We start from the raw sequence: 20,686 nt of genomic DNA on the forward strand, positions 1-20,686 counted from the left end.
GAAAGAAGACATGAATTTTATATTTATTAGTATGCAAAAAATTTCATGAATATTCAAACATTGACATGTTATATTTTTATTTTGAGTAATTCTTTAAGTGTTGTGGACCTATGGTTGACATTTGTATTATTTATTATGGACAATGTGTTAAGTTAACAACTCTTTGATAATTTGGTTATTATATGATAGTAATGGTTTGATTATTTGATAAATATTGAGTTTATTGACATTGTGAATGTATAACATCTTATATTGTGTTATAGATATCATATATGATAATTGATGACTTCTATAGGTAAAAAAATTTGTGACAAAACTCAACAAACAAAGTAGATGCTGTCAAAATTTACATAGAATTTATTAATTTTTTAATTTTTTATAATATATAAAATAATAAAATATATATTTATGACATCACCGGTTCGATAGCGGTTCGACCGCCGGTCCGACCGGTAAACCGTGAACCGGTAACTTTTCCGGTTCAATGACCGGTCCGGTTCTGAAAACATTGCTAAATTGAGACTCTATTTGACGGTGTCGAGGCCTTCCAGGTGGTCGTTTTGAGCATGGAGGTTTAAGTGAAGGATATAAGCAACCTTGATCATCACGAACACATCCATCAACATCAACTGTAGGCATATTGTGATTTGGAATTGAATTGAAGTGTCCAAAATATATCAACTCTTGCATTGGAAGCTTGAAATATGAGTCAACATATTCATAAACATCCTGTTTCATCTGGCGTATTGTTGCACATGCATGCTCACAAGGTATTCCGACCATTTTCCAAGCCTTACAAGTACATGTACGCTCTCTCAAATTCACGTCTACATATACTTTCATATCGAATACCTTAAACACACCACCAACATAGGGATATATAGGAAATGACCCACTCTTTATAATGTTTTCCAACAACTTTTCCTTGGTCTTTGGGCCAATTGGAGCTTTCCAATTTTCTGTAGTACCCATATGATCACATGCTAGATGAGAAAACTTATCCATATGTGTCATTACTAAGTTGAAAATTGTGTAATGACATTCATCCTTCAGCCAAGCATTGAATGATTCAGCAAGATTAGTTGTCATCTTATCCCATCGGTTTTTGGCAAACTTTGACATTGCCCAATGTTGTGGACTGTTCTCTTCAACCCACTTCGCTAGGTCATTGTTATATGTCTTTAATTTTTCCATGGCTACAACATAATCATCATCCAACCTAGCATACACAACACTATCAAGTAGCAACAATGCATCCACTTTACATTTTTTTCCCTTCATACTATGTTTCGTCACATAGCTACTAAAATTCTCTTTCACATGACGATAGCAATATGCATGATTTTCTACTCCAAAAGTTGATACTACGAAGGATTGCTTGATGTCTATCTGATATTATGACTACCTCTTTATCTTGAAGTATGCCCTTTAATTTCTGCAAAAACCATAGCTAATCCTCATAGTTTTCTGAACTTACAACACCAAATACAATTGGGAACATGTCATCATCAGCATCATAAGTTGTTGCAGAAAATAAGGAGCCTTTATACGGTCCACTCAAATGAGTTGAGTCAATTGCAATAACAAGTCAACAACCCATTAAAAACCCTTGAATTGAAAAAGAATGTGCAATGAATAATTGCCAAAAATGCCCATCTTGTCTGGTACATTCAACAATCGTCCCTGGATTAATGTCTACCAATCTCTGACATAACCATGGCAACAACATATATGAGTTTTCTGGAATACCATATATTCTCTTCTTTTCCATTTCTTTGTATGTCCAAGCTTGCTTATAACTCAATGAAACACCATATCGACTCCTGAAATCTTTGCAAATTTAACAGGGCAAATACTGAGGGGTTGCCCTTATTACTTGCTCTATGACACAAGCACCTCTCCTTCCCCGCATTGAAGGTTGGCTTGAACACTCAACATCTACACAATGATTGTGTACATCAATGAAGATGTTAACCTTTTTGTGCCTACTGAATTAGCAATTATTCTCCAAGGGCACCCATCCACTAAACAATACACAGATATTCGCTTTGGGGAGTTCTTTTTGAATTTGTATTGAAATCTACCAACTAATGACATCGTATATAATGCATTTCTAAATTCATTTGCATTAGGAAAACTATGCCCACTCCTAATAATAGGTTGAGGACAAAGACTTAAATCATGTGGCCTAACTTTAGTTTCTACACATCTGGACATGAAGCCTTGAGAAAGTCCTAAATTAGACTCATTGTTTGCTTGACATGATGCAACTGAATTGTGTGTCTCCTTCGTACTATTATGACTGCATTTTATAGCACACTCAGTTAATTAATATTATAAGCACCTTGCATCATGGAATTAATGATAACTAATACAAGATAAATCACTTACCAATAATCATTTTGCACATTGACTATACCTCCTTCAACTTCTACTCTTCGAGTCCGTTTTACTACATAAATATGAGCATAATCATAACTATGGGATAACATCATATGCATGTCCTCATCATCATCCAACTATTGAAGTGTAGATGGATCAAACTCAAGGGTGTAACGAAATGTATATCCATTTGAATTAATATCCAACCGTTCACATGCATTTGAAACAAAATCAGCATATGACATCCCTTGTCCAATGTACATGCCTTTTTGTTGCCCACCCTTGTATTGTATTTGTTTATCCTCCTTAGGTACAATCTCCCCTCCTTCATAAAGGTAGTCATAAATGGAATTTTTCAAGTCCATTTACCAATTCAGAAGTACATCTTCTTTCACCGACAATCAAATCAATCTATTTCACAATATTACAACCAAGGAAAATATTACAACCAAGGAAAATTTTACAACAAATACAAAATAAACAAATGAAAATTATAATCAATTGAGACATATTTTATATAATAAAGAACAATATTTGTTGTATATTAGACATGTTAGGGATATGCCAAAGAACCCACAATTGCCTAGTTTCATAAGAAATTTGAAATTTTTAAAAATTTACATTATTGTAATGTATCGTAATGTTATTGTATTTGTATTGTAATTGTAGTGTATTTTTATTATACTTCTATATTTTTATATAAAAAAATTAATTTTATAGATTTTTTTTTATCCATCATTGGATTATCATCAACAACTTCATGTATTGAAATTACAGTAGTATATTTTTGTTGTCTTTTTATAATTTTGGCTTGTAAGGATGCTTTATAATAGGAATACAACATGATAGCCTAGAAATGCCAATTCAGTAAAAAACAATTCAATATTTTGTCATTTTGGTATATTGTAATGTATCGTAATGTTAATGTTTTTTCATTATAACTATATTGCATTTGTATTGTACTTATACTTTATAACTGAAGTAATAGTTCTTTTACACAACCTTCAAACTACTAGGCATTCAACTCATCATACCAAAATAATACTTATACAAAAAGGTAACAAATTCACAACAAAAATATAGTGATCTTAACTCTTTAACAAATTCATAGTAAAAGACAAAGTGGTTTCATACAAAGGAGATTTCAGTTTTCAATGAAAATCCAAATATGTTCATAAATACACAAACAAAGTGGTCCCAAACAAGCATGAAACAACCGAGAACATTTTTTCTTCAACCATGTCAAAAAGTCTTAATAACAAACCTAAAGTGCAAACCTTTTCAATGGAAATCAATAATAATCATATCAAACAACCCATCCGGAAAATAAATTAAAAATAAAAACACATCTTCAATATGACCAAAATAATATAAAAAATTCAAAATAATAAATTTAAATAACGTTTTACACAAAAAAAAAAATATAATTTCTTTCTCAAAACCTCCTTCAATATTTCAAATCTAATATCTTACATCTACATTGTTAAAATTATTAACTTTTCGTTCCTTCAATCCAATTTTTAAATTTCTTTTTCCATAAACTGGCGTTTTTTTTTGTATTAAAAAAAAAAAGAACTTACCTTTAATGGATTTCTTGCTAGATTCACAAAAAAAAAAAAAAAAAAAAAAAAAACAAGCTTTGTGTAAACGATTTCAGATCATGACCTGAAGTACTAGACCTTTTTCCTCTTTCCCTTTTTTCTTCTACAACACCAACAAGCTGCAAATAGATTAAAGAAAACTTTTTTTTTTTTTCACTTTGCTGTTGCTTTTCACTTATTAAGGGTAGTCTTGACATTTAAACAAAATAAGCCATTTGGAGGAATTATCATAATTTCACCCTACTCTTCACAATAATTATCAAATTTACCCACCCTCACCAGTCATATTTTTCCCTAGCCTACCCTTAAGGGTAATTCTCCCTATTTTTAATCATTTTACATATTTATATAACTATTTTTTAAAACAACACTTAAAAGACAAGTAAAAATAATTGAAACAACTAAAAAATATTCTTTAAAAATACCTTGCTTTTTTTTTCTTAAGATTAAAAAATAAAAAATAATTGTCAAACATTTTTTTTTTTAATTTTTTGTTTTGAATAATAAAAAATTATTCTAAAAAAACAATTGCTAAACGAACCTTAAAAATCGATTTTTCATTTTTAAAAATGAATCAAAATAATATCAAAATCATGTTATAGGAGACATAAACTCTACTAATAATATATATATATATATATATATATATATATATATATATATATATATATATATATATATATATATATATATATATATAATTAAAAATATTAAGAAAAATTATTTTTCTATATTTGACAAAAAAATATCAAAAAATAAAATATAATTAAAATTAGTTAAAAACTTATATATTTAAAATTATTGAATGTTTATACAATGTTAAAATAAGTGAAATAAATTTGAAATAATTATAGAAATAATTTATTAATGCTCAATTTATTTTTTATTTTACTTCCTTTTTTTATTTCATTCCATTTCTTCTCTCTATTTTATTTTCCTTATATTTTTCCTTAAACTTACCTCAACCAAACATAACCTAAATTTTTTAAATCAAGTGTAGCCTAATATTTTAGGTCCAATTTGATAAAACAAATTTAATAAACTTTTGCCTAAAAACAATTTTTTTAGAATATTTTTTGAAAATAGATTAATTTTTATAATAAATTTAAGGCATTTTCGGATATTATTTATAAAATATTTTTAATAATAATTAAATATGTCAAAGAAACTCTTTTTTTTTATTTAATTTCTAAATAGAAATTTACTTTGAAAACAAATATTTGAGTGATTTTGTTAAATGGGATTCATACTTTCACAGGAGTAGAATGAAGAAATTTTTTTAAGAACCCAAAATTACCCTCGCTGATTTCAAAATATTACATCAGTATTCCATTGATTTCACGGCACTTCAATTTCCTTCCAGGCAGCTCCTCCCACCCTCCGTTCCACACTAACTCTGATTTTCTCAGGAGCCAAACGGCTACCACCAAGCTAAAAAGGGCTCTCTTTCACTCTCGACAGTTGGCGATTCTACAAGTGTTTTTTGATTGGAACCTCTGGTAACTTTTTCTTTGAGTCTTAAAACCCTAATTTTTATTTTTTTTATTTTTTGAATTCTTAATCTTCCCCTGTTTGGTTCCCGAGAAAATGCGGGAAGCATACCGGAAGATTGTTTTGGGCTGCGTTTGAATTTTACTTTCCATCGTTTTCTCGTGCCCCAGAGGATGAATGGCGGAGAGCTTAAAGATGGACTGTTTTTTCCCTTAGTTTTTCTCGGCAACCAAACGAAAGTAGCACCAATATATTATGCTTTTTGAGGTTGTGATGGCAGTCATGGCACTGTGTTATTGTCTAAAATTTATGCAAATCGTTTACCTATCTCTAAGTTTAGAACACCCAAAGTAGTAAAATTGGAGAGATTGGACTGAAATGCGTTATTGTGTATTTTTTTCTTATTGGGTTTTGATCAAACTGGTTTTTGTTGATTGCATCTGCTGATGGCTAGTCTTTGACTATTTGTTTTGAGGACCTGGTGAGAATGTAGTGTTGGGTGGGTGAGGGAATTGAATATGAGAGAGCCCAGTTTATCATTAGGTTTGCCGGGGTTTGTCCATATTGAGCTTGATAAAACACTAAACTGATTGGGCTCCTTGAGATCTCCCATGTCTCAATGGAAGGAAGGCAAGGAAGGCACTGGAGGGGCTGCCTATACAATTGAGCGTGATGAATTGGGTTTTGGCTCCACTTCACATTAGAAAAGGCATTGCTTGAAGCTTTTTTTTATTTTTTTTTATTTTTTTTATTTTTTTATTTTTTTAAATTCAAGAGTTCAATTGGATAGAGATTCCTTTGGTCGGTTGAGTTGAGTTATATTGATCTGAGGATTTTGGAAGTTTGTCACTTTTAGGTTTGATGGGTTGTGGATGAATTAAGGCCTTCGTGTACTTTCTGGGTACTAGGGTTGTGCCTCCATTTGGTCAGTAACCTTTTAAATTTCCTACAAACAAAATATTTTTGTAGAATGATTCAAAGAAAATTTCCTCCTGAATAGAGAAAATATCCCTTCTGTCTAAATAGGTCTGTCTCAAAGCTAAAAAGGTCTGGCTCAAGCTTTCCTATATTTCAAATTCAGCTCTTCATCTCAATCTTTGTTCTATTTTTCTAAACTGGATTTATTGTTTCTAGCAACAATAAATTGATAAAGGTGTTTTTACAGGATAGAGATTGCAGATGATGATGGATTTCCAAGTGGTGGTCCTAGCTGGCGGGACTTCAAAGAAACTCGTCCCTCTTGTTTCCAAGGTCCCAGCTTTTCTTTAATGATGATAGTAAAAGGTTCTATAACCAGCACCATATTGTCCTCTCAAATCCTTTCCTTTAAATTTAACTATTCTTCCTATGCAGGAAGTTCCAAAAGCACTGCTTCCAGTAGCAAACCGACCAGTTCTTTCTTATGTTTTGGAGCTCCTTGAACACAGCAACCTGAAGGATCTCATCGTTGTATGCTTCTCTCTCACAATTTTCCCTTAACTTTTATGCTCCTGTTTGTTGCAAAAAAAAATAGAAGAATGAGAATAAACCTAAATATTCAATTCTCAATTTTTTCAGAATTTTCATTAATTGGAACTCGAGAAAACAAAAGCCTCAACTTAATTTAGGTTAAGACTACAACTTTGTTTACTTTTTAGAATTTGTTCTCATTTTTCTCAACAACCAAAGAGAAGATTACTTTGATAGATTTTTTTTTTTATCTGTGGATGGATATTTGGATGGACTGCAAATTAGGGTGTTCTTGATATGCTTTAGATGCTGCCATGTAGGTTGTTGAAGGGCAGGATGCCGCTCTGCGTGTTGGGGGTTGGATATCAGGTGCTTATGTTGATCGGCTACATGTTGAGGTAACTGGCACTATTAATTGAAAAACTATAATGCATTAATGCAGAGTTTCCCAAATTTACCTAGCAAATAATAATAATAATAACAACAACAATAATAATAACAATAATAAAATAATGAAGGGTTTCCCAAATGCTGTACTGTTATGGTGTTATTAATCTCTTCTTGCTGTATACATGTCCATGATCTTTAGCGTGATATGCTAGAGGGTTGTATACATTGTGATAGTGACAAAGATGATTTAGCAGAGTTACAGAGTACATGATAAGGAATTATGGGAAATATTATAATAAGTTGATGTTGTCAACCAAACTGCCACAATGAACATTCTGAAGCTTTGTTGGGCATTTGGGAAAAGCGGAATCCTGGAAATTGGATAAGGAAAACCTTTAATTAATATTTTTTTTACCATACAAAAATAGAATAGGTTGATCCTAACAATTCTACACCTCTTTAGGATGATAGAAAATAACTGCTTTTATTATTTTTGAGTGGATGTTGCTCTTTAGGAGATACCCAGGGCAGCTTCATTTAACTCATGTTTTGTTAATTCTTCAAGAATATAGGGTTTGTTTAGCCATGTTTTTTTAAATTAAAGAACAAAAAATAATTTTTTAGTATTTTATAAAAATAAGGGTGTTTGGCAAGTTGTTTTTAAAAACAAAAAACAAAAAACTTGTTTCAATACGTTGTTTATAAAAATAACTTTTGTGTTTTAATTTTGTAAAAATATTTGAAATTCAAACCTTATTAAAAAATGAAAATAGTTTTTTAACTCCAAATAAATTGAAAAATAAATAGTTTTTAGTAAAACATGAATAGTAATATTATGATAAAATCATAAATTACGTTTTTTTTTATAAAAAAATATTCTCATATCATATGTTAGAAATATAAGGATATTAACATCTTCATAAGTTTTTTTTGTTAAAAATAATTAATAACAATTTAAAAATAATAATTATTAATAATATTTTATATAAAATGAAAATGGGCCTAGTTTTTCATTACATGTACACATTTAATACTCAATTGCAAACATAATATTCTAGATTATTTTAATTTAATCTCCAATAAATTAGATTAGTTTTTTTAATTCGAAATTATTCTTAAAAATTAAAAGATTCATTCAAGAATTTAAATTATTAATTATGTCTTACTTAATTTGTAATCTATTTACCTAGTGAGAAAATTTTAAAAATATTGTTGTGTATAGGAGAAATAGTAAAATCATGTATGATAATGTATCAGTTTTGATCTATTATTTTTTTTAGTGATTAAATGTATTTTTTGTGTTCCAAATTATTTTAAAATATTGTTAAACCCATTAATAAATTCAATACAAAGTTTTGCTTGATTTGAAGTTCATTTTTTTAATGAGAAAATTTATAAAAATATAATTATGTGCAAAAAAGAAATAATAAAATCATTATGAACTGATTTTTATTCATAAATTTATGATATTAATGAGTTTATTATTTAAGTTCCAAATTATTTTTAAAAATTACTAGACTTTTTATGAATCTAACGCATTAGGTCTTGTTTAATTTGGAATTTATTTGCTTAGTGAAAAAAAAATTTGAAAATAATGATTCTATGTAGAAGAGAAATGATAGAGTCGTTCTAGATCAATTTTTGTCCATAAATTTCTAGTATTAATTGAATCGTGGTTTGAGTCTTAAGTTAATTTTAAAAATTACTAAACTCATTAGTGAATCCAACGCATTAAGTCTTGTTTAATGTGGAGTTCATTTGCCTTGTGGAAAAAAATAATAATAATTTTTCTATGTAGAAGAAAAAAATGGAGTTATTATAACTGATTTTTGTCCGTAAATTTATGGTATTAATTGGATCATTATTTGAGTTTTAAGTTATTTTTTAAAATTATTAGACTCGTTAATGGATCTAATGTATTAAGTCTTGCTTAATTTGGAGTTTATTTGCCCAATGAAAAAATTTGTAAAAATATGATTGATATATATATATATAAATTTAATTTGGAGTTTATTTGCCTAGTGAAAAAAATTTGTAAAAATATGATTCATATATATGGATAAAGAAGAAACTAACCAAGTTATTTAAAATAAATTTTGGTCTATGAATTTCTAATGTTATTGACTTCCATGACTTTTTTAGTACTAACTAAATTGGTTTTTAAGTTTCAAATTATTTTTTAAAATTAATAAATTTTATGTATCAAGTATAATTTGATTAGAAATTTATTTGTTTAATAAAAAATTTTAGATAAGTTAAAATAAATTTAGAAAAACACATGTAATTTAAAAGAATATCATAGTTGAAGATTTTTGGTATTGTTTTTAGAATGTAGAGAGAGAAAAAGAATGACACTATGTTCAATTTTACTTGTTTTTTATGGGTTTTTTTTTTTTTTTAAATTTCTCTATGTTTTCCTTTTGTTTTTTAAAACCGGTGAAAACAACTTCTACTTATTCTCTAAAAGTTGTTATCTATTTTGATTTGTTTTTAAAAAATTAGAAATTGAAAACAACAGCCAAACAGTGTTATGCATTCATTAAAGCTTACAATTATGACCAAACAGGCTAATAGATTATCAACTTACAGTTTCATGACTAGCCTCATCAATTAGTCTGCATTCATTTCTTTTGGCTGAAACAAATTGGAGATTATAACTATCCAAGGGCTTCTAGTGCTAGGATTAGATTCTTATTCTTTAGTTTCAAAGGAGACTCTATGTTTTGTATTTGATTAAAAAGACTCGGTATTTTAAGTGATGGATGTCAGAGCTGGAGAGAAATTCCAAACATGTAATTTTAGATATGCAGCTTACCATGTGGGAACCTCAACCTAGCTATTTGCGCCCGCTACATATACATCCTTTAATGCTATATTCAAAGGCATAGACAACACAAGATATTTGCAAAATTCACCATTATCACCTTGCCAAAATTTGCTTGCTCTTCTCCATCATTGTGTGAGCTATAGTTGCACAATAGTATACTATAGCATATAGCACATTTAAGCCATATTGGATAAAACATTGTGAAACATGAGAGTCACTTGACTAAGGTGGCTTCATCAAGTAACAGAGGTAAATAAATGAATTGGATCTAAGATTGATACAATCCAAACTCTCTTTGAGCTTAAAATATAGGAGATACCAAGAAGAAATAAATAAAATTATCTTCAACCCAAAATCTCTTCATAAGCAAAGTAGAAAATTTCAATCCAACTTTTTTTTTTTTTAATTTATAAATAAGAGAGTGAATTAATTAATGCAAAAAACGTACAAGAGTACGTGAGTTGCATACAAAGAGCACCAAACAAAAATAAAAAACGAAGTTACACAAAAAAATACTCATTTCCTCAACAAAGACCTAACCAATTTATGAAATCAACCAAAGACATATAGCCTCCGCCTATGTACACCTTAACCCACGAAGAGAAATTGCTATGAAAAATTTTCAAGCCTTTGATATGACAATTCCTCACTTTCAAAAAATCTCCTATTTCTTTCCTTCTAGATCATCTAGAAAATGCATGAAGAAGCAACTCTTTAAGCCTTAATACACCTTCTATCTACAAAAGAGTCATGCCACCCTAGAAGAGTTCCCTAATCGGCTCAAAGATAACCCACCAAATACCAAAAATGGAGACCACCAACTGCCATAATATTCTCGCCTTGTCACAATAAAGGAGAATTTGATCAATTGACTCTAACTCCTCTTTACACAATGCACACCTGTTGCCCAACATCCACCCTCTTCTTTGAAGCTAATTCAAAATCAACATCTTTCCTTAAGAAGCCTCCCATGTGAAGAAACTCACTTTCGAAGGAATCTACAAGTTCCAAATTATCTTTAAAGGAAAAGGGATCATACAATTTCTCTCCAACATAGAATAAAGCCCTCTTACAAAGAAGACCTCTTTGCTATCTCCCTTCCAAATTACTTTGTCCTCCTCCCTCTTCACTGTTTGTCCTTGGATTTTGAATAGGAATCACTCCATGTCACCCAACTCCCAATCATTTAGGTTCCTAATAAAATGAAAGTTCCAATTTCCTCATTTCCCTCATTGCTCCCAAAAGTCAGCTATCCATGCCTTCTTGTAGTCAAATAAGGCATACAAGGATGGGAAAGTCTCACATAAGGCTCCTCACTTCACCACCTATCTTTCCAAAACTTCACCCTACCTCCTATTACCCACCGCAAAGGAAATCTTTGTATTAAAAAAATCCCATTGTTTCCCAATCTCTTTCCAAACCCTAACCCCAAAGGAATCTCTCACCACTCATGACCTCCAATCCCCTTCTTCCTCCCAAACTTTCCCCTTATGATTTTCTTCCACAACAAGTCTCTTTCACTAGAGAAGCATCAACACCATTTGCAAAGAAGGGCTTTATTGAGCAAAGAAAGAGAACAAACACCTAGTCCTCCTTTCAATTTGGCTTTATAAACAATTGACCACTTGACTAAGTGTAATTTGTTCTCTAAGGCCCTCCTTCCCACAGTAATCCCTTTAAATCTTCTTTAATCTCAACCTTACAATTCTTGGGATAGTGAACATAAACATAAAATAGATTGGTAAACTGACTAGAGTACTTCGTAGTAAAATGAGTCTTCCCTTTTTTGAGAGGTGTTGTCTCTTCCATAAAGAAAGCATCTTACGGAACTACTCTTCTACCCCATCCCAGACTGCCACAGACTTGTATGAGGCCCCTAATGGAAGCCCTAGGTAAGAAGAAGGCAACTTTTCCATCTTGCACCCAAATTCACAAGCCAAATTATCCAAGTTCTTCACCTTCCCCACTAGAATCATCTCACTCTTATCAAATTAATGGCTTCGAACCACATGAGAAGCTAACATAAAAAAGTGACTTGCTTTTGAAAGACCTTACAAAAAACATTAGTGTCATCAGCAAAAAAGGAGATGAGAGATTTCCTCACCCCCTATGTTTTTTAAAAGGCTATTAAGGCTTATGCCTTGAGACTTGCCACAAAACAAGGCCTTACAAATTAGCCTTGAGGCTATAGCGTCAATTAAGTTAATTGAGGCTTAAGCCTCACCCTATCGAGGCTTATAGCCTCAGGGCTATTAAGACCTAAGCCTCTAATATTCAAAGGTTTTTTGGCCCTTATGGGCTTTTGGTGTATATTTTATAAAAGGTTTAAGTCTCAATAGTCAATAAGCTATAATGGGTTTTATCATCTATGCCTTTGTGGACTTTTGATATAGATTTTATGAATTTTGTATTTGGTTCTCACTTTGTTAAAGCCTTTACAAAATAAGGGCTTACTTAACTTTCAACTAACTTTTAAATATAAGAGAAAAAAAAAAGATTGAGAAGAATAAGGAAATTGTTAACACTCCTATTGGTTAATCTTATATATAATCTAACTATTGATAGATAAAAAAGATACCACTACAATTAGTGGACAAAGAAGAAGATGGATGAGTGGATATTAACATAAATGAGGAGGATAATATAACAATTGAATATTATTATATTCCTTGAAGGATCCTAGTGATGGTAACAGTAATGTTGAAAATTATTTGGTGAAACTATGAGAGACTTAAATTTTATGAGAGAAAAATGAACTAAATTAGAACTTTTACCAATGAAAAATAAACCATAAGAGAGCTAAATATTATAAGAGAAAAATGAACTAAATTAGAATTATTAACAATGAAAAATAATTAATTTTATTATTATGAAGTTTGTCTTTTTTATTATTCAATTTTATTGTGATTTTATGACTATTTTTTATTTTTTGATAATTTTTAATTATTTATTTGTTTAACTTGAAGCTTACACCTCATTCCGCCTCAAGGCTTATGCCTCACCTCATTTAGGCAAAACACCTCAACAACACTTTTAGCCTTTTAAAACATTCCTTCTCCCTACCCCCTCTTCCCCCAACCTTGAAGCCTGATATAAAACCACCAAGCCCAACTTTCAAAAGCAAACTACTAAGGGCCTCCATAGCAATCACAAACAAGTAGGGGAAAAAAGGGTCCCCTTGTCTCAATTCCCTCAAGCTTTGAAAAAATCCCATAGGGGAGCCATTAATTGAAACAAAGATATTAGCTGAAAAGATACACCACTTTATCTAATTTATCCATTTTTGCTTGAACCCTATCTTGCCAAAAATTGCTAACAAAAAACCTCAATTCATGTGGTCATAAGCCTTCTCAAAGCTAATTGCAGAGCAGTAGGCTTATTAGCACCTGATATAAGTAGGCTACCAAGCATTGGGCCTACAGGAGATGCCAATTTATCTATATAAAAAAATGATCATAAGTATTCTCAATATCGAGCTTGCACAATAACTCACAATCTCTCTTTTTTAGCATTGAATCAACTGCCCCATTTGCTATGAACATCGCATCCAAAATTTGTCTTCCCTCCACAGAGGCATTTTGAAGCTTGGAGACCACTTTATCCACCACTTTCTTAAGTCTGTTGGCCAACACTTTTACCAACAACTTATAAAGGCCTCCAATCAAACTTATTGGCCTAAAATCTTTAAGATCATCAACATCCTTCTTCTTGGGTATCAACACCTTTCTTATTGGGGATCAACACCGGAAAAGTTGTATTTAGGCTTTGGACAAACCTACCATGCTCATGGAACTCATTAAAAAAATTTAGCACTTCATCTCTCACAAATTCCCAACTAAATTGCCAAAAGGCCATAAAAAAACTGTCTAATCTTAGAGCTTTGTCACCATTCAACTCTGACAACGCACCAAACACCTCTTCCTCCGAGAAAACCCCCTCTAACTTCCTAGCCCCAATATCTTCCAGCACCTTAAAGGACAAAGCATCAACACCAAGCCTTTAACCCCCTTCTTTAGAAAGAAGGGTTTTAAAAGCACCAACCACCCCTTCTTTTAACTCTCTATCTTCTATAAGACTTCCCATTCACTTTGATCTTAACAAGAAAGTTTCTTTTTCTGTGAGCATTAAGCATCTTATGAAAAAACTTAAAAGAGTTTCTATCCCCTTCCTTAAGCTAAATTTCTCTTGATTTTTGTCTCCAAGACGTTTCTTCCATCAAAGTCCATTTTTGGTAATCCTCCCTTGCAAAATTCCTTACTCCTGCCTCAGCAGTAGACAAAGTACCTTCCCTCTCCTTAGCGTCCCAAAAGCCTATCTAATTTAAAGCCTCCTCCTTCCTTGCCAAGACATTGTCAAACACTTCTTTATTCCATCTTTTTAAGTTCAACTTCAAGACTTTCAACTAAGACACCAAAATATAACTGACAGAACCTGAGAGCTCCAAACCCAACCACTAGCCCTTCAGCAGATCAAAAATCCCTTCCTTCCTCATCAAACCTGAATGGACTGAGACCGTTTCTAAACCCAACTGCCCTTCCCCTCCAATAAAACAAGAGAATGATCAAAAACAAGTTTTGGTAAGACCCTTTAGGTCACCCCATTGAACTGAATTTTCTTCCCCTCAGACACTAGAAAGCGATCCAATCTAGAAAACGAGCAGTTGTTCTGCCCTCCATATCAAGGAAAAAGACCTCTACTAGCAAGAGATCTCTCAATTCTAACTCAATGATGACATCAAGAAATCTCCTCATTGGAGCGTTCAACCCTTTGATAGCCTCCAACTCAACCTAAAGACCCTCTCTACCTTTCCCAGAACAAGGCTTATACACCCCTGTGAACACCCACACAAAATCATCCTAACAGTTCTTAAACCTGCACGAAATGGAAAACTCTCCCACTTCCAAATCTAGCAGCTCTAACACCTTGATATCCCAAAACACAAGAACCCCTCTAGCAACACCTCTAGCATTCACTGAACCCCACTTTAAAATCCTCCCCACCCTAACGCTTCTTACAATGTCTATTGTCATCAATTGAATCTTGGTTTCTTAGAAACAAACCACATCTGCTCTCTGAGACCTAATCAAGGACTTTATTGCTTTCCTCTTCTCCGTGTGTCATTAGCCCTTCTCACATTCCAAGATAAGATTTTAAGAATCATTGACAAACTGGAATATCCCTTTTGGAAACACTATCACCATAGTTAATTGAGTTTTCCAACTTCTTAAGTGCCCTCACAAACTTCGGAGAAGCCAAAAATTTCCTCCCTTTTTCCAAGCTCCCTTGTCTTCACCTCTCTTCTCCACTTCATCTTTTTCAGGAGCTTCAAGATCTCCTCTTCAAAACCCTGGGTCTGCCCATGAAATTGCTGAAAACTGCCAAAGCGCTGGCAGACCAGTCTCCACCCTTGACCTCCCCTTCCCACCATGATTATCAGTTATTAGGGGCATGCCATCTATGTTTAACATAGATGACTCTTGAAACCTTTAGGCTGAAGGTTATTTTGCAAAGGAAGGTTATGAGATGCACGTGCATATAAAGATGAAAGGTTTAGAGAGACTGTTAGATGGACATTACTCAAGAAGAACAAGAGAAAAAGAAGTGAGTAGAAAATAGAAACTCCTAGAGAAGAGAGAAAAGAGAATAAACTCAACTTCTAACTTATTTCCAAATACTCTGTTTGTTAAAGTGAACGTTTTTCATAAACTTCACAGGACTTGCTAAGCAGTTAAAAGGAAAAAGAAATCTAAAATCAAGCATAACCAAATAGTGACCAAATATGACTCAAGTTCCCAAAGCATTTGGGTTTTCTACAGAGTGACAATGCATGTTTCCTTATCCAGTTGGAGGCTGCAAGATAAATGATGGTTTTGAGTTTCAATATCAGCATCAGCATCAGTACCCTTTGGACTTTTAGATCAATTATTGCTGATATGTTTGCTCCATGATCAGTTAGCGTGTTTTGTTTCAGGATAAGAAATATGGATACAGAATATGGCTAAGCTGAATTAGCTTGAATGTGCTGTAATCTTATATTTTGTACTTATTTAATTATAGAACCTTTTGGTAGTAAAAATGAAAGACATTGTCTTAGATACAAGTTCTGCTATCAAGATGATATAACTATGAGCAGTTCATCTGAAATTGAACAACAATTTATTGATCAGTGCTTGATGCAGCTGTACTAATTTGTTCCTTAAACTAAGTGTGCTTTCTGGGGATTGGTTTTTCCTCTTTGTTTAGCCTTTTGGCGTCCTTGTATATGCTATGTATGCTTTTGTGCACCCTTTTCTTAGAAGCTTTTAATATATTTGCTGTTTGCATATCAGGGGGGAAAAAAATTTATTAGAGGGATTGGTTTGATGCTATGGGTTGTAGGAAAAGGTTTTGAAAAAGCTCCACTGCTTTCCTGTTTGGAATACAGGACCACCATCTGCTTCATGCAGATTCTTTAATTTTCTATTACTAAGTGAGACGACTATTTATGTGGGAAGTCCCTCTGTGTAAGCTATCTTTATTCATCTGATATAATTGATTTGTTCACTATAATGCATGCAACCTTCTTTTTCTTGGATTTGTTTTTCATGGAACTAAAGCTTAAGTGAAATTTTGACATTGGCAGGTTGCTGCAGTTCCTGAGGATGTTGGAACTGCTGGTGCACTTCGGGCCATTGCACACCACTTGACCGCTAATGACATTTTGGTTAAAAGTCCTTATCCTCTATAGCAGTTGACTTTGGACTTGATTCCTTTACATCTATTGATTGTCTATTGCTTGTTTATGTTTTTGCAGGTGGTAAGTGGTGATCTTGTTTGTGATGTTTCCCCTGGGGCAGTGGCAGCAGCTCATAGACGGCATGGTGCTGCAGTGACCGCTATGCTTTGCTCTGTTCCTGTCAGTGGACCATTGGAGTCAGGATCCTCTAGTGGAAAGGACAAAACCAAGAAACCTGGGTGTTGCAACATTATAGGGCTGGATCCCACTAAACAGTTCCTATTATACATTGCTACAGGTTATTTCTCTGTAGATTCTGTTTTACATGGAATAGAATTGGGTAAGTTTCTTACTTAGCAGCTTGTTTTTGTTGATAGGACCAGAAATTGAGAGAGATATCCGAGTTCAAAAGAGCATACTCCGTGCAGTAGGCCAGGTAAGTGGATTGACCCTCCTAAGGCGGCTGACAACGAATGGGGCATCTGATGAACTTGATTATTTTTATCTGGGCATCTGATGCAGTTGATTATGTTGTTCTGTTCACATGCTACTCTCATCTAGGAGCTTCTATTCCAGCATGCCTCATTATTTTGCTATAGCTATTCCAACACCTGCTTGCTTTAGAAATGTTGTTTCTTACTATCTGGCTGCTTTCTGAAATTAAAAATTTTCCATTTTCCAAATTGATCCTAATGCTGTTCAAAAAGAATCAGGATTTCTCTTTTCCTTTCTTTTTCAAGATAATCTTCTGGCTGCGATTTGATAAAGTAAAGAATGTAATGTCTCAAAATATAAGCATCTAAGTTTGGGAATTCACCAAACTTCATGAGTTTACTTGGTTCTTACCTCTGATATTCTACTTTGCTTCAATTAGATGGAAATTCGAGCTGATCTCATGGATGCTCATTTGTATGCATTCAAGAGGTTTGACTTTTTACCTTTGGTTTCAGTTTTTCTTTTGAAATACATTAGACTCTGCACTTTACTAAAGTCCCCATGAATCTTCCTCCAGGGCTGTTCTGCAAGAAGTTTTAGATCAAAAGGATGCATTTCAAAGCTTACAGCAAGATGTTTTACCTTATCTTGTCCGGAGCCAGCTGGTTAGTTTAAGACGATCCATGCAGACCAATTTTTTATGGATATCATTTCTTTTCATCAATTCTCTAAATTGGTTCATTTTTATTGTATTAACATTAGAGGTCGGAACTATCGTTGAATGGTGCACCACACACAGAAGAAAATGGTCACGACAAGGTTGTTCCTGGGATCAACCAAGTAATGCTTTCTCAACTACTTGCTAAGACATCTACACCAAGTTTTCATGAACTTTATGCTATGGGCCCTAATGGATCTGCACCTGTTCGAAGAACCCACAAATGCTGTGTTTATATTGCCAGCCAGGACAAGTACTGTGCCCGTTTAAATTCTATTCAAGCTTTCAGTGACATAAATCGAGATGTGAGCTTTTACAATTGAAGCTCTTTTGTGTTCATAAATGCACTTTTTTGTGTCGGTAAGCCAATTATCATTTTTTAAATGTGCCAGGTCATAGGCGAGGCAAGTCACCTGTCAGGGTATTCCTTCTCTGCCCAAAACAACATCATCCACCCCTCAGCAGAGCTCGGATCAAAAACAACCGTGAGTTGAACACTCTTCACATGCAGTCTCTTATCTGAAATGACTTCAACCCATTTCCCAACTTAGTATTGTTACCTATGATCTTATCTTTGACATGTTATAGGATCATTGGGGCCATTTTCTAATTCCTGTGTGCCATGGCTGTTTCTTGGTATACTTATCAGGTGGTTTTATGTTTTTAGGTTGGACAAAATTGTATGCTAGGGGAAGGTTCACAACTGGGGGACAAATGTAGTGTGAAGCGATCAGTTATTGGCCGCCACTGTCGGATAGGTTCTAATGTAAAGGTATGATGTTCTTCAATCACAACAGACCGAAGAAAACTATATGACTATAAAGGCTCCTAATTCATATATTATTTAGCCATATTTGGGATAATATTTAACTTCTATGTTTAATCGTGGAAGTAGAAGTAATTACTACTTTGGTGCAATTAAATCTTATATTTGAGAACTGTATTTTAAAAATATTTTTATTAAAAATAAGATTAATAATCACATCTAAAAATTTTAATTAATGAAAAATCTGCTTTCCTGCATTGCTTTTGAGGTATAACATGGATCTACTTATTTTTCGAAATACTGACAAATCACATTGAGAAATGTGGGGCTTATTGTTGAAAATTATATTCAAACACTCTTAAAAGTTGCATTTGACCTATGATTAAGATTCTCTCCCAAACACAGAGCTTACATAAGAGGAAAAACTTGAGATAAATGATATATTAACCTTTTTCTGTTGGTGTTGTGTCTGAAGGTCGTTAATTCGGTAGTTATGAACCATGTTACAATCAGTGATGGTTGTTCAATCCAAGGTTCTGTAATTTGCAGCAATGCTCAGCTTCAGGAGCGAGTTGTACTTAAAGATTGTCAGGTATTCATGCTCACACATACAACCCTGCTCACAAATTATTTCAGTGTCTCATTATTTTCATGGCTCTTCACTCCAGGTTGGAGCAGGGTTCGTTGTCACTTCTGGCAGCGAATACAAGGGCGAGTTCCTGGCAAAAAAAGAGAGATAACAATCTCAACTACGTACTGACTACCTGGTCATCACATTGTGCTTCATTCCAGATTTTGGATCGGGTTTTGATGGTTGGTTTCAACGAAGGATCGCTCATGATGACCCTGTATGAACAGGATTATGAGAAGGAAGACTCATGGAGGATTGAGAAATTTTGGACACCATGTTATCTTCCTCGAGGCATAAGTGAATAGAAGGGTGTGATTTTCATCGGTTAAGTGAGTGAGATGATTAGAACATTCCCAGTTTTGTTTTAAGATCTTGTTACTGTGGAGCAGTGTCTTAGGTTTGATTGATTCAATGGAAATTGCTCTCTCCAAGTTGAAATGTTGAAAAGTAAAGTAGATGTTCATATATTTTACATATAGTTTTTGGGTAATAGAATGTGACTCCTGAACCTTTTTTTTTTGGTATGAGAAGACTGATTTTTCTGGGCTTTTTGTCACATTATTATGTAGGATTTTTTTCTATACATGAAGGAATATGGTATAGGGAAAATACTTATTCAAACCCTTGATTTAGGTTGCACCCCTGGTTGGTTTGGATTGGAGGATTGGGGTTGAGGGGGTTGATCTAGCTATAAAATTGGGAGTTGAGCCTAAAAATGAATAGTTAAAATTTAAATCTATTTGATAAAGAATTAACTATTAATTAAATTATAATTAAATCAATCAATTGTTAAATTTCATTTAATCACCTATTTAAATTTTAAAAGATGTTTCAAGATTTGCCCACAAAATCATTATTCTATCAATTTAATACTCTTTATTGTATATTTTAACAATCAATTTATATTTAACAAAGAAAAAACTATAGATAATATTTGCATGACTATAAATTTAAAATCTTCAAGCATGAATGTGACAATATTGCAAGAATAAAAATAAATCAAAACCTCTCAAATGAAAATAAAATAATATACACATCATTATTAGATAATGAGCATAAATACATATAATTTAAATTTATTATAAATAACTAATTGAATTTGGATTAGATTGAGGTTGCTTGAGTTTCCTTAACTCAAATTTAATTTGAATTGACATTAGTTTGCCCATACGGAATTTAAAAAAATTAAGCCTCCTCATTCATACTCAAATGATTTAGGTTCGTGTAATTGGGATGGAGCCCATTTAAGGGTTTTTTTAAAACTTAATTAATAAATTATTT

General features: G+C 32.6%; 1 protein-coding gene across 3 annotated transcripts; it reads left to right on the top strand.

Moving 5' to 3' along the window:
- The first annotated feature begins 5,290 nt into the window (after positions 1-5,290).
- LOC100247923 (uncharacterized) lies at positions 5,291-19,961 on the top strand. Of its 3 annotated transcripts, XM_059735474.1 has the most exons (15): positions 5,292-5,482; positions 5,645-5,741; positions 6,640-6,725; positions 6,828-6,923; positions 7,244-7,321; positions 16,763-16,843; positions 16,934-17,153; positions 17,233-17,291; positions 17,730-17,779; positions 17,868-17,955; positions 18,053-18,313; positions 18,401-18,493; positions 18,676-18,780; positions 19,250-19,366; positions 19,443-19,961. In XM_059735474.1, the coding sequence occupies exons 3-15, from the start codon at positions 6,654-6,656 to the stop codon at positions 19,512-19,514; spliced, it is 1,392 nt and encodes a 463-aa protein (XP_059591457.1). In that variant the 5' UTR covers positions 5,292-5,482; positions 5,645-5,741; positions 6,640-6,653; the 3' UTR covers positions 19,515-19,961. The 3 variants fall into 3 exon arrangements, with proteins under 3 accessions (XP_010644842.1, XP_059591457.1, XP_002266884.2); XM_010646540.3 differs by lacking the exon at positions 5,645-5,741 and having other exon boundaries at positions 5,291-5,482; positions 17,239-17,291; XM_002266848.5 differs by lacking the exon at positions 5,645-5,741.
- Positions 19,962-20,686: the final 725 nt, after the last annotated feature.

This window comes from Vitis vinifera, chromosome 19 (genome assembly GCF_030704535.1).
Source record: "Vitis vinifera cultivar Pinot Noir 40024 chromosome 19, ASM3070453v1".
Classification (NCBI taxonomy): Eukaryota; Viridiplantae; Streptophyta; class Magnoliopsida; order Vitales; family Vitaceae; genus Vitis; species Vitis vinifera.